At 37.4% G+C, this 22,278-nt stretch overlaps 1 protein-coding gene across 1 annotated transcript in view; it reads left to right on the top strand.

Annotated features, from left to right (window-relative positions):
• Nucleotides 1–71: 71 nt before the first annotated feature.
• The window catches only part of septin12 (septin 12), an 87,151-nt gene continuing 64,944 nt past the window's right edge, over nt 72–22,278 (top strand). The window contains exons 1-2 of the mRNA XM_073841055.1: nt 72–355; nt 11,066–12,373. Coding sequence (XP_073697156.1) covers nt 301–355; nt 11,066–12,373 — 1,363 coding nt within the window. The 5' untranslated portion in view covers nt 72–300. The remainder of the gene's footprint in view (nt 356–11,065; nt 12,374–22,278) is intronic.

Genomic DNA, 22,278 nt, shown 5'->3' with positions numbered 1-22,278 from the left:
GTGGGGAGTCACTTCACCCACCACTCTGTTCGTGAGGGGGCAGGACTCACAGGGAGGAGGAGGTTTATCAGATGGTTTGTCTGCTTTTGGGTCTCTATTGAATCTGACGTTCTGCTCTGCGCTCTCAGATGAGAAACGACTCCCACCAAAATCGCAACTTTTTTTTGTTGCATCACAGTCGTCGGATAAACTTTGGCCCGCTTGAGAATCGTTTAAGAGGTTTTGTGCTGTTTTCGCAAAGTTTATTTCTTGTGATTGCGTGCCACTGAGGCTGGAAGTTTCCCCTGGACTGAAATCAGGATGTCAGATATCTCCGTCAATGACCATCTGGAGGGGATATTGTCTGATTTTGAGGGTAAGTGCGCGATTTCATTCATTTTAATACGTGTTTTTTTTTAAGCTAAGAGAAACTTTGCAAGTATAATTAATTACTTAAGTGTTTAAAAACTAGAAAAACTTTTCACAGTGTGTATGTAAAATGGAAAAAATTGCAGATGTATATGTGCGTCGATAAATTAATAATTAGGATACATCTTTTTTCTTTTAAAACTTTTTTAAAAGTCTCTTTTAGTCTATTTTGGCATGCACTTTTTGATTATGGAAGTCTATGAAAGTTTGTTGTTTTATTATAATGTTAATAGAAAAGCAGTACTTTGTGAAGACTTAAAATCCAGACATCCATTGTCCATACAGACCCTATGCACATGAATGACTAAAGAGGCAAGACTGATCTGACTAAGTTGGTTAGTCTTCAGTGTTTGAACACAGGGTGTGTTTAAGTGATTCTATTAGGTGCATAATTTATGCAAAATCTATTTTCATAAAGCAACATGGCCTAATTCAAATATTACTGCGAAAGGAGATGCAGCTGTGGCGTATCTATCTATCTATCTATCTGAAGAACTTCCAAAAGTTGTACGAAGTTAATGTAGTGAAAGTTGTGCGGTTGCATGGTGTTAACATTCCACTGGTGTGCTGCTGTAATTATCTTAGCATGCTCCCAAACCTTTGTTTCTTACACTGCAGAGCGTCAAGAACCATCTTCACAACCCTCACCACAGCCGTGTCCACTATTGAATCTGACACACATTTCTGAGGAAGAGAGGCACTGTTTCCAATAGATCCGTCATGGACGGACACAGTGGGGACTGGAGAACAATAGTTTCTCTCAGTGTTTAGACAGGTGCTGATGTGAAGAGGAAAAACAAATTAGTTCAAGCACTCAGAATAAAGCACCATCTATTATTATATTTGCGTGCTACGTGGAAACAGTTGTTGGCTAAATACTGTCTGAGGAAGCACTTTTTGCTGTTGTGGAGTGTTTTGCCTGGTAGATGTTTCAGCAAAAACTCATTCTCAAGAAGAGTGTGGCAATTACACTTGATGACAGGGAAGATTGAGGTGTCTTTTGCTAAGCAGTAAACAAACATGATCACTGGGTGTGTTTCTTCTAGAGCTGAATATTTTGCCAATGTGTTAAACAAAATCACTTGACATGGCTTGATTTCTGTCAGTTACCACACTTTTATGAAGCTCTTAAAAAGTACTATGACTTGAGATCAGGCGAAATTGGATTTTACTAGAAAAAGGGGTCATCGCCGTCCATATCACTTGAGTATGTATGTGTTGAAAGACGTAGTGTTCATACCCAGGTCATGTGAGTCCTAGTAGAAGATGCCACAAGAGAGACATTACATTCTTTCAGCTTCACCTCAAACCAGCCAATAGGGTCATTTCCGAACAAGAGATCAGTGTGCCTCCATGTGCTTGAGTGAAGATAGACAGAACCGCTGTTCATTCTGAGGAAAATGCCTCTTGGAATGCTGTGGGACGTATAGTGAGATCCTTGGTTCTTTTATATATGGCCGTTTGTGGTCGAGTGTCTGTGAAAAGCAGTCATCCATGTCTTATCAGTAGAAGTTTAATTGTAGGCATGAACTTTTGTGATGCACGGAGATGACTGTTCAGCGGGTGATGACGGATGCCTTTCCTGTAAATGTGAATGTGTGGAAATGAGGGAAAGGCAAAATATGCCCAAAAGAACCAGCCTCAACCTTCCTGTTGTGTAATTTGAGACTGGCCCATTAGAGATGGCATATGTTGTATCTTGAAGCTGCGTTTTTGATCAAGTAGATCCATGGTCATATGCTTAAAACAAAAAAGATGCTTTTCATTGCTTTTTTAGCCTACAGTACATTCCTCGCAGCATTATGGGAGTCAGAGAATAAAGATTGAGGAGATATAGGGCCCCTGGTAAAGCCTTGTGGGATAAGGGAGGCTAAGCTTGAAGGTCTGTATGAAATATCTATGTATGTGTGTATGAACACTACTGGGAAGAAAAAAAAATAGACTGCCAAGTTAAGTTATGATTTTTTGTCAGCCAACATGACACAAATTGACCTTGAACTTTAGAAACTTTAGACCTTGAACTGTAGAAATGAGCCATTTATAGTAAGACTTGACCTTCTGATGTTTTTTTTTTCTGTTTCAGTAAATACTGCTTCACAAAATTGTTGTCCAAATAGTGTCGTAACGTGTTAGTTGCTAGACAAAACTAGCAGTGGAAACTAACCACAGCTAACCGCTGTATTCATTCACAGATTTCATAGAGTATTTTATTTTATTAGTTTTGTTAGTTTAATTTTTATTTATTTTTTAACTTAATGTTTATTTTTGTATTTATTTTTACTTTCATATACAGAATTCATAGTGTGGATATATTAAGCATTTTATTTTTGTATTATTTATTTTAATTATTGTATTTATTTTTTGTTTATTTATTTATTTTTCATATTTTCTTTTAAAGAAAGAGCTTGTAGATAGTGGCACAGAGCTTTTTGATGTTGCATTTTGTTACGTCAATCACAGATATTTAATTTATGATTGACTTAGATTGGGTGCAATTACGGTAACTTGCCTCTTTTTTCCTTGGCTGTATCTCGAAGGCTTGTATGCACACATACCTTCTGAATTTGTCATGTGGCTTACTCACAAAGCGCTAATTATAACTTCATCTTTCTAAATATTGGGGTGTAAATGGTAGTTTATGAAGGCAAGGGAAGGTTACATTCTTAAAAATGAAGGTCCTAAAAGAGTGTTTTTGCACTGATGCCATAGAACCATTTTTGGTTCAAAAAGAACCTTTTAATGAACAGTTCTTAAAAGAACCATTTTCAAAGAAGAAGAAAATTTAAAAAAAGCTTAGCTTTATTCACCCTTTGTTTACCCTTTGATCAGTATTTAGAAAAGGTAGTTTCTGAGATGTTTGTCTTAGATCAGATTCTACAAAAATCTGCCAAGATACATTTAGAAAGACACAGGAATCCTGGAGAGCACAAAGTGGCTCAGGCATGTTTCTATGTAATTGCCTGACAGTTGATACCACATATTGAGTATATGTGGACTGAAGCCCATCAAATGCCATTATCAGCCATGAGTTCCTTTTTTTCACGCTTGTTTTAATCTTTGTTCCCATTTGGAACATTAGATACCACATTTGAAATGGTAATGAAAGCACACTGGTGTTGAATAGCACACGCTATCCTGGATCAGGATGATGGAGGAGCTCAATTCAAGTCAAAAGGCGTAATAGAGAGTATCTCTAACTGTCTGAACGTTTTTCATGGCCCCCGGGGGGTGTGAATGCAGTGCCTTATTCGCATCGCTGCAATGCTGAAAATGGCAGCTCGGAATTTAGCTTCCAGATGTGCCTTAGCAGAGGTGGTCCGAGCAACGTCTGAGCTATGTGCTTAGGGTGGTGTTCCAAGGGGTCGTCTGGGAATACCTGTGAGGAATGCAATGGTGGGGGATGGAAAACCAGAACAGGCCCAAACTTGCCCCCCCAATACCCCTATCCGCCTGGCCAACAATTTACTCTCCCTATAGGTGTATCTCTAAAACTTTCCCTCTTAGGACTATCAGATGAGGTAATTTACTTTGGAAATGTTGCTGATTATGAGCACATGATCTGTATGTCTTTAACAGAAATGTCATGGATAGATAATATACATGCTTCAGTGACTGTATGGTGTCCCCTTGACCTCCCCCACCTGTCTCTTTGACGACCCCCTCTACAATCATCCCCAGGCCTTTCTCTGTTTGCCTTGCAGCCTCTCGCCGTAAACCTTAGGTCCAAAGTAGCAGCTAGTGTCGTAAACAATGAACTGCATGATCTTGAATCTACGTGAACGCACAGTACACATGAGGAAACATCTCTTTTGTTTTTCTGAATGTGGCTTCCTTTAGAACGGGTCACAGATACACTACCAGTCAAAAGTTTTTGAACAGTAAGATTTTTAATGTTTTAAAAGAAGTCTCTTCTGCTCACCAAGGTTGCATTTATTTCATCCAAAGTACAGCAAAATAGTACAATTTTGCAATATTTTTACTATTTAAAATAACTGTTTTCTATTTGAATATATTTTAAAATGTATTTGATGTGATTTCAAAGCTGAATTTGTTGCATCATTGCTCCAGTCACATGATCCTTCAGAAATCATTCTAATATTCTGATTTCCTGCTCAAAAAACGTTTGTTATTATTATGTTGAAAACAGCTGAGTAGATTTCTTTCATGTTTCTTTAATGAATAAAAAGTTCTGAAGAGCAGCATTGATCTTATAACATTGTAAATGTCTTCATCATCACAAAAAATATTGACTTCAAGCTTTTGAATGGTATAGTGTATCATTTTACAAAAGCTTTTTATTTCAGATAAATGCTGATCTTTGGATCCTTATTCATCAAAGAATCCTGAAAAAAGTACTGTTTTAAATATTGATAATAATAAACAGTGTTGAGGAAATTTACTTTTAAAAGTAATCCATTACAATATTACTAATTATGTTACTTTTTATGGAAAGTAATGTGTTACATCACTTTTGCATTACCTTGCAAGGGCTTGCTTGTTTTTTAATATAAAAAAGTTCGATTTTTAGCAAATGTAAAAGCTCTTTCACACCAAAAAGTGAAATGAATAAGCCTAAGGCTGAAGGAAAAGTAAATTCACGTCTGTACAGTAGAACTGTAGGAGAAGGAAGTCCAACACTCAGCAATGAGGAAAATGAAGCACAAATGTTAGTTAATCTAAAGTAAATATTGCTTGTTAGTATGGATGAATTGGGTCAACAAAGGTCAGCAGCAAAGCCATTAGGTAATAAAATGGAATTAAATACATAAAGGAAACAAAAAGTAACTGGCATTACTTTTTTGAAAAAATAACTGAAAAAGTAATGTGTTATTTTACTAGTTACTTAAGAAAAGTAATCTGATTACGTAATTTGCGTTACTTGTAATGTGTGACCCCCAACACTGATAATAAATGTTTTTTGAACAGTAAATCAGCATATTAGAAAGATTTCTGAAGGATCATGTGACATTAAAGACTGGAGTAATGATGCAGAAAAGTTTGCTTTGATCACCGGAATAAATAACATTTTAAAATATATTCAAATAGAAAACAGTTAATTTAAATAGTAAAAATATTTCAAAATTGTCCTGTTTTTGCTGTACTTTGGATCAAATAAATGCAGGCTTGGTGAGCAGAAGAGACTTAAAAAAAAACATTAAAATCTTACTGTTCAAAAACTTTTGACTAGTAGTGTATATTAATGGTGCAAGGTATTTTGGTTGTTATATTTATTTAGCCTCAGTGACCAAACCTGATATTTCTTCTGTAGAAAACGAACATAGATATTTAGCAAAATGTCTCAGTGTTATGTTGTCCATTAATGGGGTGCAATAATGTTTCGAACCTTATTTTGTCTAAACAAAAACTGTTGAAATGTTCTTTTGTGTTTCACACAAGAGTTTGAAACGAACTCTTTTTGATCTCATTTCAGAAACCAATGGGAATCTGTGTTTGTTTAGCCCATGAGTGCATCAACTTTTTTCCCCATGCGTCAAACCAGTCCCGAGTTGCATTGAACCTGGTTAACAGGAAATTGCAAAATGACCCAAAATGTCCTTAATGAAGCAGTGTCAACAAATTATTTGACAGGAAGCATGCAATCATCACAGGAGGCATTGACATCTCTCCCATTTCCCAAAGAGCCATAACACGCAGCAAACAGCATCGAGACTCAGTCGTGAAGAAAAAGAGAGCAGTGCGAAGAAGGAGCTTCTCAGGTTCCTCTCTTTTATCAGATTGTGCAGGCATTGTGCTGCACCATGTGTTAACAGAGAGGATTAAACTGCAGCAAAGCTGTGAGAAAGAATATTGAACAGCACAGAGATGGTGCGCTCGGCTGCCAGCGTAATTATTTCCTGAGCGTTTGACAGGGTGCCAGTAATTACCTGATATGGCCCCTTTTTATCTCAGTCAAAGGGGAGTACAAGTTTACACTTGCATGTGCTGCACCGTAAAAAAGCTGTTAGACTGTGCCACTCGGTTTGCTGTGCCTCCCTCGCTCCGTGTCTTTTCTTTCGCTTTCTGAAACTGTAGTCAGCTAAAGTGGTGCGTCCTTCTTTGCCAAAGAGCACTTCTCCATCACTTTGAGTGCCATTGTGAGAGTACACACGGCAACTTTAACCTCTCCTCCATTGAATCAAATGGCACCCTAATGGTGTTCTTCTCGTATTAAATGCCTTCTGGGGCGCTGCAGAGAATGACATTGGTTGTAGCAGCGATGCGCTGACGGCTTTACCAAGGGACTTGCTGTTGGAATTCGATTAGGCCTAAACTTTCACAGCTGTGCGGATGATGACGGGCGGGCTAAAACAAAGGGTCTGTGGTCTCCTCACTGTAAAAGAGGGGGCTGTTCCTGCGTGAAATGTGATTTCATTTAGTGCCTGTGGTCTTCGTGACTCTAATTGGTAGCATACCCTACGGGAAGACAGGCGGCCCCTGCCCCAGCCCTGCCCCCTGCCGGGCAAAGATAAAATCAGGGCTGCTGGGCGAGATGCTATGATAACTTCACACTGATATCTGCTTGTTTATACAAGGCATCACCTGAAGAGGGTTGAAAATCTCAGGTTTTGCCTCTGACGTTCTGTCATGGTGCTTGGGTGTGCGATATGCCAAAGATAGTACGCAACTGCATGGCATCACACCCTCGACAAATCCAATTGTCATCACATGGCGCAATGGTGTCTACATGAAATGCTCAAGCTGCCACTTCTAATTGGGTCTGCCACAGAGCTGTTAGGACATTTGTACTGTTCGCCACTGGAATTCTCAGTCACGGTGAAGGACTGTTGTAATCCAAGCCTTCAGCCCCTGACACTGTGTCTTTGAATTGGTCCTTTGTGCTGGAGGAAAAGCCACTGCCTCTCACAAAGGGAAAAGGTCGGAAAGCACTGTTTGCCTTCGGCTTTGTGTCGCTGCTTCTGAGAATGAGGGGATTATACAGTGTCACCACAATTTACATGCTCCAGGTGTAGACTTACCGTTCAGCCCCATGAGAGACTGTTTCCACTGTCTTATTGTACATTTCCTTAGCACATGTTTTTAATTGACAGCAAATGTCATTATGCTTTTAAGTTGATGTAGGGGTGACCAGTGTGGGGAGCAACAGTTACATGTAATGTAATTACATAATTTAATTACAAAATGAATCGGTTACAGTTACTGGGAAAAAATGTTTAATTAAATTACAGTTACTTATGAAAATGTTAACGATTACTAAGGGGGGTTTCATATAGGGGAGAGCGGGGCACAACCTAACACTTTTTGAATTTCGCGGTTTATGTAAATCCAAGTGGGGTTCAGAGTGCAATTTTTTATCCACGTAGTTTCACACTTGTCTAGTACAAATATATCGCTTTGTTTCATATTTACAGTGTATACGTTTTTCGTTATTTGCCTCAATAGAAAGGAAGTGAAACGTGACAACATGCCCCGTAGGTGGGGTACATTGTAACATCTGAGGGGCACGTTGTAACACGACCAAATGACAGCTTAAAATGTTATCTGATCGAATGAAATAAATATACACAACAAACTAAAATATTTTGTCAGTAAAATACATGTGTTAACTTTTTCAAATGAAGTAATGACGTTTTTTAAAAAAATAAAAATAATCGAATTTTGGAGTTTGAAAATGAACACATCGCAACAATGCTTTGAACGGCTTTGATCGCAACACACAGCTGTACAGTAGTTCAAAACAATGTGGACAGATAGATGAAACACATTTAGACATTCAGAAGAACACTCCACTCCTCCACACACAGCTCTCATAGAACACGACACACATAAACCAGCCAAAATGCTTTACATTACTTGAAATAATAACTTCTGAACATTAAACATTGATTGTCAGCCTTTATTCACCTGTTTCTTGAGGTATCTTATCAAAATCCTTAGAAGTAAGTCGTGTAAACTGCACCGCTAATGTCACAGAATAGCGTAGTTTAATAACAGCGGGGAATATTGTAACACAGTGTTACATCTTTCCCCAGCTGCGCGACTGGAGTTTAATACAGGTTAGTGTCTTCTGCTGGTTTGCGAAGCATTAATAAACTATCTAAAATGATAAATAACAAATTGGAGATTAAAATAATATCAGTTTTGTCTAACTTTAAATGAATACTAAAAACAGAAATGAAAAGTTTACTCCAGCCAGAAATGTACTTTTACTATGGTAAAATAAATATTCAGCGATATCTTCAAAAGGCTTTTGAATTCTGGCGCTCTTTTTTTCTCCGCATAGTGTTGCTATGGCAACTAGTAAACACCGTAAATTTGGTTATGCTAGCATGTGTGGAAACATTTAAACCACGCGTGTTACAATTAACCCCGCGTTAGGTTGTGCCCCGCTCACCCCTAAATATTTTCACACCCACATACAGATTTAATTGATTTCTTTCCAAATATGGAAAACAATTGACTGCTTTAAAATATGAGACACCAAAGTTTTAGGACACCTAATAAGACACATGTTTATTTGATGACTCTTTCATTTCCTATTTAGGTTTATGTATATGATTTATTTTTAAAATTAACTTTTTTGTTTCCAAGGCATTGATAGATGCCAGTGTTTGCTGTCATCGCTATGCAAAGATTCGATTTCAAAAGCCGTATCAGCTATTAAACTATGTCTTATGATTTTAAATCTGTATTTAACCTCAGAACGATCTCAAAGTAAAAAGATGAGCTAAAGTCTTTATTTTGCATAAACTTAATTCAAGTGATGAAGGATTTTGAAAGTCTGACGTAATCAGTGTTGAGTACTACTGTAAGGTTAACCCCTAACAGTTTAGAAAAAAAAAGTAATTAAATGTAATCAGTTACATTACTTTAATAAAGCAATTGAAATAGTTACACTACTTATTAAATTTTAAATAGGGTAACTTGTAAGTCAAAAGTTTACATACACCTTTCAGAATCTGCAAAATGTTAATTATCTCACCAAAATAAGAGAGATGCATGTTATTTTTTATTTAGTACTGACCTGAATAAGATATCTCATATAAAAAACAATTACATAGTCCACAAGAGAAAATAATAGTTGAATTTATAAAAATGTTGTTCAAAAGTTTACATATACTTGATTCTTAATACTGTATTTATACCTGAATGATCCACAGCTGTATTTTTTGTTGTTGTTTAGTGATAGTTGTTCACGTGTCCCTTGTTTGTCCTGAACAGTTAAACTGCCCATTGTTCTTCAGGTCCCACAGATTTTCTGTTTTTTCAGCATTTTTGTGTATTTGAACCCTTTTCAACAATGTCTGTATGATTATAATATCCATTTTTTCACACTGAGAACAACTGAGGGACTCATATGCAGCTATTACAGAAAGTTAAAATGCTCACTGATGCATCAAAAGAAAAAAATTGCAATAAAGATTAATTAAATTAAAAAGATTAAAAAAGATTAACTATTAAATAATAGTTGCATATGAGTCCCTCAGTTGTCCTCAGTGTGAAAAGATGAATCTCAAAATCATACAGTCATTGATGGAAAGCGTTCAAATGCACAAAAATGCTGTAAAAATGCACAAAATTTTCTGAAGAACAGCGGGCAGTTTAACTGTTCAGTATAAATAAGGGACTCATGAACAACTATCAAATTAAAAAAAAAAAAAAAAACAGCTGTGGATCATTCAGGTAACAACACAGTATTAAGTATCAAGTGTATGAAAACTTTTGAACACTGTAATTTTTTATAAATTCCACTATTATTTTCTCTTGTGGACTATATATAGATATGTGAAATATCTTATTCAGGTCAGTACTAAATGAAAATAACATGCATAGCAAGACTTAAACATTTGTGCATTTCCAAAGTAACCTTCCCAACACTGGGGGTGACACGGAGGTAAAACAATTTTTACTTCACAGTCTGTGTGGATTTTGATGCAGCTGCTATTTTAAATTGTCATTTTCATATTCATAATTCATAATCAGTATGTTCTGTCTTGTTTTTTAGTAAAAAAAATAAATAATCAAAATATAATTTAAAGAAAAACATTTACACTAGTAGCATATCTTAAATGAACCAACTAATGCTTTTGTTTGTTTGCTAATTTATCTAGTCTCAGCATATTTATGATTATCTCAGTACTACTGAAACTACTTCTGTATGAAAGATCATTAAGTGATGTTTGTGCTGTGTGCAAATGTTTTCATCTGCCTTAGTCCAAATCTCCTAAAGACTTGTGAAACATAACCTGGGTGCTGGAATAAAGCATATCTGTTCACAGTTGTTATATCACCCTCAAAGCAAGATTGCACAGACACCATTGTAATTATGGCTTGGCCCTTCAGAATATGTCTGACAGGCATCCATTCAGAGAGAGCACCAGGCTGCCCTCACCGTGAAGTGTATCCTTTTAAGGTTTTAGTGCCTCTTTAAATCAAAAACAGGAAATGACTGTCGTACCTAATTTATGATTTCTATCATGAAAGAAGTCCAAAACTTTGATGTATTATCAGTATTATCACCAATTTGGAAATGTATTACCTGAAAAATTATAGCCTAGTGTTTCTGGAACTGAAATTTGCCCTTGGGTTATTAGGTACAATCTGATTTTAGGATATGTCTTTTATTATTCATTAAGCCTTCAAGAGTGTCTTCTGACATTGGAAATTAATCAAGTTTGTGTCTTCTATCTTTATACAGCTCTGAAGAGGTCCTTCGATATTGATGATGTGAATGAGATCCCCACATTCTCCTCTACGTCTTCTGTCACATCTCCCATCAGCCCGAGTGCACTCCTCAGCAAGACTAATGATGTGAGGAGTCCAGGGAACCAAGTATCCCCTCCTTATCGCTCCAGGATTAGTATCAGCTGCAGCCCAGCCCAGAGCCCCGTTATGAGAAATAGGATGGTATCCAGTCTCTCCTTCAACCGTGGGACAATGGGAAAGCCCACTATCAACGCCAACACTGGGATCAACCGAGCTGCCTCTTTTCAAAACAAATTCAACCCCAACGGCTTCAATTCGTCTTCCGGGCCAGGAAGTGACAACGACAGTCTCCACAGCTCATCTTCCAGTTTGGAGTACCAGGCCTCTTCAAAACTCTGCTACACTAGCCCTCCCCAGAGTCCTGTTGGTGTCGGGGAATTCAAGGCCCAACGTTTAGGCAGCCCTGCCCTGAAGAAGTTCTCCTCACATGGAAACATGTTCCATTCAGAGCTGGAGGGTCCTCTGGTCATCCCAACTGAACCCATGGGCATTAGCCATGGCTCCATGCCTTCTTTGGACCTCCAGATGGAGACTGCAGGAATGAGACGAGTGATTTCCCCTGGATCACGATTCACCAATACAGGTCCGCAGTGGAGCACAAGTCCCCATAACATCCAGAACAGCAGTACCTTTGCAAGGGACTCTTCTATCAACAGCCAGTCACCTAGACCTAAAGAACCGGTGCGCCTCAACAAGTTCCCTCTTGACCTTGACAACTTGGTTTTCAAGTCTCAGACAGAATCTCCAGGAGCACCTAAACCACCTCCAAGATTCCACACGCTATCCAACAGTCCCACTGTCTCAGCAAGTCCCTCTGCATCTATCAGCAGCCTGGATAGCACCGACCTCCCCATGGCCCACAACAACAACAACAACATAACTGAAAAGAAAGAGCCCATCACTCCTCCTGGAGCTATCCCAGTGCCCAACATCAGCGAATCTCCTGTGCCTCTGTCTCCAGCCCAGACTCCACAGTTCAACGTGGTCTCTAAGCCCCAAGTGGTCCAGGTGGCCCTTTCCTCACCTTTCCTGTCACGACAGATGGCGATCAGCAGTGATATCGATCAGGATGATTTCCATGACAAAGAGAGTGTGGGGTCCATATTACAGCGGATCGCCTCTTTCTCCAAAGTGGAGAATAAGATGCCAGTGCCTGAGCCAAGTCTGGTCATCCCACTGAGTAATGGCATCAAAAAAGACTCACCAGCAATACAGCGCAAAGAGTTCAAGAGATCAGAAGGTAAGTTAGTGTCCTTAATATTCCAGCTTAAGAGTTTTTAAAGTTAACCAGAAGAACTGGGTCAATGCCACTGGTGGTTATGCTTCTTGTCGGAAAAAGATTTTCTATTGAGCGTGCACTTAAAATGGGAGGTATGCCCTTTGCAATGAATACAATTAGTTAAGTAAACAGAACTGTGTGGGTCTAAAGGCAACACTTTATTTGAAGTGCTGCTGTCATCACAGCTGTCTTTCTGCACCTCACTGACGTACTGTAGAAAAAAAGGGTGATGGGAGAGAAAAAAAAAGGCACAAAAAAGAGGAATTCCTGGCATATCAACAAATAGCTGAGTGCAAACAGTGATAACAGTTCAGGGGAGCTTGTCATCACTGCCTACCCAGTAAAGTGATCCCTGGCAGACATAGCTGAGTCTAACGCTGCCAGAGGCTACAGAATCAGCCCCTCATACAGTTAAATTTCTTAGGTGTGTCAATCTCTGCTACCATGATCTCACCCAATCCAGAGATGGGTACCTTACTTTCCATTGGGATTAATGCAATCCAGACAGGGTTTGGAGTCTTGGCTCCATAATTATGTTCTTAGGTATGGCTTTACATAGCAATTGACAATAATGAATTCAGGACCGAAGCTTAGTGATGTCAAAGGCGTCAGGGTTGAAAGCATATATAGGGTGGAAAGTTCAGAGTCAGCATTATGGTCATTATGTATTGTCACGCTCTGGTGTCAAATATCTTTTGAGTCAGGACGTTAGTCTTTGAAGTACGTTTATCTTTACATTTATTATGTTTATTCATCATAGCGATGACACTAATCTCCACCATCCTTGGTGAATGTTTTCAGTAAACTGTACTTATAGAGTAAAATAAATTAACTAGAAATCAACTTCATCTGCCATTTTCTTCTGAACAGTTTTATGCAATAAAATGATTGAAATTGGTCAAGACTGTTGATCAGAACTGTATGGGGCCTTATGATTTCCATGATGCGGAAAACGCTGATGGAATTGCGGGATCCAGTCCAATGGAATTTACTCCATAACGCGGAATGTCATGGAATTTGCCAAATTTTGGATGAATCAAAAGTAGGTTAGTACACTTAAATCAAAACTTGACAGAAATATATGTGATGCAATTATAACACTACTACTGATAATAAAATTATTATAAAAACATTATTTTTAAGGAATATTTACCAGATTTTTTTAACCAGAATTTATTTACCAGAAAAATGTAACTACACAACAGTATTTCTGAAAAAAAAAGAAATAAAATAATAATAATTTTTTTTGTTTGTTTTTTACTATTTAGAGATGCTTTTGATTATTAAAATGTAATGAAACCATTAAAATGAAATCCAGAAAGTTAATGGAATCACAGAATTTGATCAAAATAAAAGTAAAATTGAGAAAAAAATTGAAAACATATTTTACAGGCCCTTAAAAATCACATTTTTGTTAAACGTTTAATAAAATGCTGTTAAATTATGTTTCATGATTTCAATGAATTAGACATCCTTTCTGATTAATACAATTTAATTTAACCATTAAAACAGAGTGTAGAAAAAAACTGAATCCAGAAAAAATTAAAATGGTAAAAAATAAAACAAGAATTTGGGGAAAAAATAAAACGGAAAATAGGTTTTATAGGGCCCTAGAATTGCTCCAAATGCTTCTCCCAGTCAACTGAAAAAAGCCACATTTGAAATCATTTAAACACAATAACTGGTACATTTTGTTGGTGTGGAAACACTATCACTAGACCCAGACACAATGATTTATGATGTTTTTGGATACTTTTAATAAAATTGGAAATTGGAAATCACAGCACTTCCATATAGTTGCAAATGGCATACTACCATACTATTCTTACTATTTCTTCTAAATATTTACATGACAGAAATAGTAAAAGTAGTATGCATTCCAAATTCAGCATTTGTCTTTTTGAAAAAACATGTATTTGAGACACAGTGAGACAACAGAAAGAGATAAGACTGTTGATTGAAACAATATGAGCAAACAGAAAAACATAATGGTCCTAAATCTTGAATCAATAATAGTAATAATGAATATGGGGTTAGGTTTCTATAAATGTTGGTTGCTAGCAATAATGATATAATTATGGTGTGCTACACCTCTGTGGAGCTATGGCAAAGCCCTAAAATGGTGACATGTGTGCATGTTGGATCCACATGAATGGCAATATGTTTGATATTACAGTGGTGTACCACAAACCGTAATGAATTTTGACATATTTCAGCCAAAAATACATGTTGGGAAAGCTGTGCGTTTGATTTTGTTTGACCAGAAATGAGCCGGGGAATTTTCAGCTCCACATGTTGTATATTTGCCTCTTTCTGTTGTGTTTTTCCCTCCGTCTTCACTTCCTGGGGTCATGTTGCAGAGGGGGAGAGGGGTGCATTTCCTGACCTGAGAAAACAGAGAGCATTGAACTGGAGGGAATCAGTGGGCGCCTGCAACTATGTTTGGACACGTAGATCCTTCTTGTATAGCTTTCTGGTTGTGCGTCTCACGAGTAAGCTAACATCAGGGTGGGCGTCTTGACATTTGCGCTGATCCCAGGCAGCCAGCCCCCACGCTGAAGCGTCTCTGAAACGTAAACATGACTTCATTTACACAGTGATTTATAATTTCCAGTGTTGGGAAGTGTGGCAAAACAGGTGGCGCCCCAGGCTTGTACCTCAGGCTGAGCTGTGCTGTTTGCTGTTTGTCAGATGGTTGAGCTGTAAAGCCTGTGCTGATGGGTTCGGATGAAACTTACTTCCCAACAGTTGCATCAGTGGAAGTCTGGGATGTGGGTGCTGTTTATGTCATGCTATCTGCTTCAGGCAGTGTTTTCAGTGGTGTCTTGTTTTCTTTTCATTTTTTTCCTCAAAATATCTGGGCGCAGTGCGTGCGGATGTAGCCCTTTCACAAAGCCAATGGGAAATGCCCGCCCATGTTTTCATCATGTTCCATGTGCATTATGACTTGTTTTATTTTTTGAAATGGGAGTATATTTAGGCATTACGTCATCCACCCATCACTGAGCTATATGTAGGCCTTTTGTACAGTTTCCTGTGATAACAAGGGAAAAGATCATTCACTGTTCAGGCCAAACACACGACACGCTCCCAACTGTGTTTATAGCTGTCCTGGGCCAACAGGGCTTCCCAGTTCATTTATGCTGTCAGTAAGAAGTAATGTTAACACTCTAAGCTATCATATAGGGTTATCATTATGATTTGAAGTACATTGAGATTTTTTTTAGGGTTTTTACTAATTCTGTATACTATACGAGTATGTACTATTTGGGAAAGAACTTGGCTCTTAAGGGATTATTTCACTTCCAGAATAAAATTTACTTACCCCATGTGATCTGATATGTCCATGTCTTTCTGCCATCAGTCGCAAAGAAATTAAGGTATTTGAGGAAAACATTCTTGGAATTTTCTCCACATATTGGACTTCAATGGTGGCCAATGGGTTGAAGGCCCAAATTTTAGTTTCAATGCACCTTCAAAGGGCTCTACATGATCCCAGCTGAAGAATAAGGAATGGCCAATCATTTTGCTAAATAAGACCCTTATTCGTTGACTGGAATTGTGTAGACTCCTTTGAACTTTCATTGAAACTGCAATTTGGACCTTCAACCCATTGATCTCCATTGAAGTCCACTATATAGAGGAAAAATCCTGGAATGTTTTTCTTAAAAACCTTAATTTCTTTGCGACTGAAGAGAGAAAAACATGAACCTATTGGATGAAATGGGGTGAGTAAATTATTAGGAAATGTTTATTCTGGAAGTGAACTCCTTTAACCATTAAAGTATGCTCTGTAAGTATGCATGTGTAGGTTTCCACTGTTTGTGGTGATGCTCGATACTTAGGAAAAGGTTGAGTTTTGGTAAACAATTTTTGTTTAATAAAGTAAATTCAAAGCTTAAAATTAAAAAATCATGCATTTATGAAATGAAAATTACCCTAGTAACACCAATCCTAGCATATTACATACTACAGTATTATGGAATAGTAAAGTGCCCATCAGATACACACTTCAGAGGAGGTAGTAGGTACTAGAGTGCCATTCCAAATTCATATTTCAATTCTTTCTTTTATCTGTGAAACACAGCTGCTCTAAAATAATTTCTTAATAATTGGTTAAAGCTGAAGTGTGTAATTTTTGCTGCAGTAGCATCACCAAACAAAATTGCAAAAATAATGGTTTTAACAATCATTCCTCTCGTCTTCCATTGGCCAACCAAAAAGATAGACTCGCATCATTGGTTGAGCCAGTGTTTCTGTTCTGGTATAGTTGGAATTCTCAAACAAACAAAGCAATGTTTTGACAGCACAGCACTGAAGAGAATTGCAAAAAATGATGATTGGTTTTAATGAACATTCCTACCATCTTCTATTGGCTAACCAAAAAGATAGCCCTGCACTCAAAGTCACATCATTGGTTGAGCCAGTGTTGCTATGCTGGGCTGGTCGGAATTCCCAAACAAACAGGGCAATGTTTTAGCAGCACAGAGAAAGTGTTTTTACACTTTTTTGTGTGTGTGTGTGTGTGTGTGTGTGTGTGTGTGTGTGTGTGTGTGTGTGTGTGTGTGTGTGTGTGTGTGTGTGTGTGTGTGTGTGTGTGTGTGTGTGTGTTTGTTAAAAAAAAGAAGAAGAGAAGGGTCTTTCATTTGTTTTTAAGGCTTTTTTTGCACTAGGCTACTTATGACTGAAAACCATTTTACCAGTTGATGAGACAGACTGACTCATGTTTTATGCTTCTTGTTTCTCACATTTATTGAAGTCTAAGACTGACATAGACATATAAAGTAGGTCTTGTAAAATCATCCATCGTGTTACAACTGGCTGTAAAAATGAAAAATGTTCTGCTAATGCATGTTAGCTGCTTAAATGATTGTTTTGCTATCACTCCCTCCTGCTCCAAGATGTTTTTCTAGTAAAAAAGCATGACAACAAAAACAGCCAAAGGGTCTTCATCCACTCCCTTCCACTAACAGAGAAAGTGAGTGAAATCATCTTTGAAGCTGCTCATAAATACAGCAAGACCTCCACAATTGATGTTTCTCTTCTGAAACTGGCTCAGCTACTTATGTGGTAAAATAAAGCATGTCTGGAGTCTGCTGATGAGTTGCGTTTCTTTTCATCACGATGACCTTAGAAGTTCCTCACATATCCGGAGTGTAAAATTCCATTAACTTTGCTATTTCTTCATATCAGTCAAAGTGCTGCTTTCTGCATTTTTACAGTATTGAAATCCAGTCAAAATGAAAAAGTTTTTTTCCATGTAAGTCTCTCTCTCCTTGCTTCCCCCATCTCCTAGGTCTTGGGCTTCATGTCTCCACTTGTCTGATGAAGGCTGAAAGCTCTTTGCTCCCTTTTACAGCACAATTTATTCTGGATCTAATGACAATGATTTAGGGAATAAATTCTTCGCAAGCAGATGTTTAAGGCCACCCTCCCATTATCCCCTCCAGCTTAGGGAGAGAACAAGAAACTGCTCTGCTTTGTAGAAAAAGTTTATCGCCTTTTCTTTTTAGTTAAACAGTTTAGTTACTTCATCAATTTCTGTGTGTCTAACTATATGGTCAGTTGAGTACAACCTATTTTATTATACTTTCTTTTTTTTAAAGCTGTTTATGGTTCATGTTTGGTGCCATTTCTAGTCATATCACGGCTTCTTTTGTATTGAGAAGGAAATGTGTTTCCTTAGCAGATAAGACAACATTAACAAGCAGCACTATTCTTATCTTAGGCCCATAGAGGTGGGTCAGTAATGGGATCGACTTGCCTGTTTACCAGGACATTTATCCACGTGTGAACCTGGTGCTCTCCTCTGAGAAAGATTTGGATATGTCTTCTCCCCATTTAGCATAATTTAGCTTGCTGTCGTCAATGATTTATTACCTGTGCACGCTGTCTGAGGCGTTGAAGAGATGAGCAGTGTTTATGGGTTTGAGCGGCATTGTGTGTGTGTGTTGCCATTCCACAACAACCCAGTATTAAGTCTAGTGGAGCTTTTACAAATTACCATAGCAACCTTCAGGTGCTCTGTAATGTTTATGTGTAAAGGTACTGCCTGTGAGTAGAGTTAAACATGATAGCACTCATTTCCATGAGAGGAAACTATGCCCCTCTGGGTCACATTTGACCTCATGTAATCCTCTGAGCTTGCAAAGTCAATGCTGATAACTGAAGGACAAGCTTTTAAATCTAGTGTTTGACCTTGCATTCATCAGCCATGTTTAAAAAAAGGATAAAGATGAAGTAAAATCCACAGTTTAAAGAGAAATTGCTTCAGATATCAGGACTTCCTGTTTAAGGCATGAAGATTAAACTCAGGCGTGATCGACATTCTTCACAGAGCAAGTCAGGAGTACCAGCATGGAATCTGCTGCCAGAGAATTTCACACAAATCTCTGCAGAATTCACATGCGCATCAGTCACAAAGTTCTACACAGCCCCTGTCCCTTATAGGGGTGCTAATGAAACATTTGGGCAAATTTTATTTCATAATGCTTTGAGCTACTGTACCATTAATTGTGTAATACCCTCATTTATATATGTGACTCTGGACCATAAAACCAGTCATGAGGGTACATTATTTGAAATTGAGATTTATACATTTCCATTGATGTATGGTTTGTTAGGATAGGACAATATTTGGCAGAGAAACAACTATTTGAAAATCTGGAATCTGAGAGTGCAAAAAATAAAACAAAATATTGAGGAAAAAAGCCTTTAAAGTTGTCCAAATGAAGTTCTTTTTAATGTATATTACTAATTAAACATTAGGGTTTGATGTAATTACAGTAGGAAATTTACTAAATATCTTCATGGAGCATGATCTTTACTTAATATCCTAATGATTTTTGTTTTTTGTGGTGCAGGGTCACATATCTGTATATATAGGGGCATTTTTTCCGAGGAGGCAAGATAGGCAGTGTCTCCTCACAAAATCGGACAAGAAAATCATAATACAAAAATAAAACAATGCAATTATTACAAAATATGACATAAAAAGTGTATAAAAACATTGTCCAACAGCGACACCAACGGTTAAGATATAGTGTGAGTCCACGTCTCTCTCGCCTTTCCTGTGCCCAGTGAGTTTTAACAGACCCCCTAAAGCATGCTGTGGGTTTGTTGGGGGGTAATTAAGAATGAATGTGATTGGTTCATGTGATAAATGCCATCTCTTGTGTTTGCGCACGTTTTGTGTTTACGAATCAGTCAATATAATGAATGAATATAATGGGGTCATTCCACAGAAAATTTCTTTTTCTAAAATTTAAACTTTGACCACAACTGACAGATTACCTGTTGACTTTATGAACATATAAATGACAGCTTAATGATCTTTTGTGCAATTTGTACCATTCTGTCACTGGTGTTACCTTCTTTGGCAATATTAAAGGTTTTTATGAAATATTGCTTCAGGAATCCTGTTTGGGTTTTGTTGAATATTCGGATCATTCAGTCAAATCATTCAGACCCACACCCTTGCCCTCCGTTTTTGTTTAGGCTTGATAGACTTGATGTGAACTGGTTACTGCTTTGTAACTGATTTGAGAAATAAGGAGGTTTGGGGGAAAAAATAGATAATTGAATAGGGTTAATTAATTCTTAGTGGAAAACTATTTCCAGCCTGAGGGAAGTATGCACACATCATGAGTTCAGATGTTCAGTTGTGTTGACAGACTGTGCGGGGAGCGAGCCTTATTGAGTTTAACACAATACACAGATAACAACACAGGACAGGTTTTATTAACCTGATATTGTGGATGCAAAGGTTCTCGGGAGGGTTTTTTACACTTTAGACAGGGAAATCTTTGTTAAATCTGGCCCGCTTCCTAAACAAATAATGCCACAAGCGCTTAAGAGTAACATCAGTTATACTGACATAGTTCTTCAGTTGTATAGAATTGCGGTTTCAGTATTCATGAGTAACTTGAATGAGGTCTCAATGGAGCAGAAACGAAAACGTTTCATGTAGTTTATGTTGGTAATCCTGCTTTTGTACTAAAGTTTGCCTAACTAGTAAGCTTTCTTATTGACATTTTGAGCCAGCATTAAAGCAGCTGATAACTGTGATATCTGTTTGCATATGATATGATATATTTTGTCCATTAATAACGAGTGGTATATTGTCTCAAACAGCCAATCTGCTAATGGACTGTGCACACTGCTCATTCCAAACATGTGACAGGGAGTGAGCACATCATTCAGGTCTTTGGACAGAATTGCTGATTTAGAAAGTGCCAGCAGTAATGCATGGCAGCTGGTTTGGGGCGTTTTCGATCTATCTGTATTTTTCCTCTGGCGAACAGGCACAAGAGGGGGGCTCAGCTTGGAGTTTGTGATTTAACACGAGGGAAAACCTGTTTCTGCTGAGAATTTACTTTGTAGACTTAAGCGCTCTTTCTACAGATAAAGATATAATTAGTCAAGCAATATCAACAATCTGACGGCCCATGTATAATATATTTTCCTGGGTTGTGTACATAAATTGTAATTGTATTAAAAGGATTTCATTTATGAGAGGCTGCACGACTTAATAGTGTTGCATGAGACGGTCTAGTTGAACCAGACTTGGAGGAATAGTTCATCCAAAATAGATAATTCTGTCTAGGGCTGCACGATATTGGGAAAATACACTGTAAAAAGTTTTCACCACTTTCAACTTAAAAACTTAAGTTTAGCAGCTGCCTTAAGATTTTAAGTTAAATCAACCTAAGTCATTTAAACTCACAAGCTATATCAACTCTTTTTTTATTGCAATAAGTTAAAATGACTTGTAGTTTTAAGCTTATTTAACTTAAAAACTTAAGGCAGCTGCTGAACTTAGGTTTTTAAGTTGAATCTGGTGAAAACTTTTTACAGTGTGTGCGATATGCGATATTGGTGTTCAATATTGTGATAACGATATTTCTTGCGATATTACATTTCCCTAGAGAAATGCTTTAATAATTATTATTGTTATTATTATTATCTATTTTTTTAAATATATAATTTATATATGTAATGATCATGCTAAAATAAACAGGTAATAGATATTCTTCTGTCATCCGAATTAAATCTAATTCAGGCTAAAAAAAAAACTGTCAAGGAAGTTGCAAAAATATTGACTTTAAATCACTATGAATTACTTAAAATCTCGGCAGATATTCTGATTTCTGGTTTGCTGTTACCATAGACCTGCAAACACAAAATGAATTGCTTTCAAACATTGTAACCATACACTCAAGAGCATCTTTTAAACTAAATATTTCCTTGCCTTGCCTGTTTTTTTTTTTTTTTATAAAACAAATATTATTAAACAAAAAGTTTACTATTAAACTTCAAAAAGTTAGGAGCATCAAAAAAAATTAGGAGCACCCAATTTCTTTTCAGTAATGCACCGATCTTGATTCTTCATGGCCGATTCCAATTGCCAGGCAAATCAAATGGGCTGTTTCTGAAAGCCTCAGAATCAATAATAATAATAAAAATACAGTACAAATAACAAAAATAGACAATAAATGCAGCCATATTCAAAGTAGACTACTCTTTCAATATTCAAAGTGGAAATAGAGACCGAATTTTTTCAAGTATGATACAGAGTTATAGACAACTACACAACTTATTATAGCCCACATCCTAATAACAGCCTAGATATTTTATCTAGCCTAATTTGTGTTCATTGGGGAGTCGCTCTCTAAACATATTAAAATTTATTTTGAATGTGCGTGCGCATTTTACTTTTGGTTTCGTTTTAAGGATCGCGCGAAACTGTCGGCGGTGCAGAGCATGCACTCTGCAGTACAAGAGATTACTTTAACAAACCATTTGAAAGTTGGAGGACACCAACAGGATTTTGAAAAGCGTGTCCCCAGTGGAAAATACTCCCCTTC

The sequence above is a fragment of the Garra rufa genome, chromosome 1 (assembly GCF_049309525.1).
Source record: "Garra rufa chromosome 1, GarRuf1.0, whole genome shotgun sequence".
Taxonomy (NCBI): Eukaryota; Metazoa; Chordata; class Actinopteri; order Cypriniformes; family Cyprinidae; genus Garra; species Garra rufa.
This window is presented reverse-complemented; position numbering and strand designations above follow the sequence as displayed.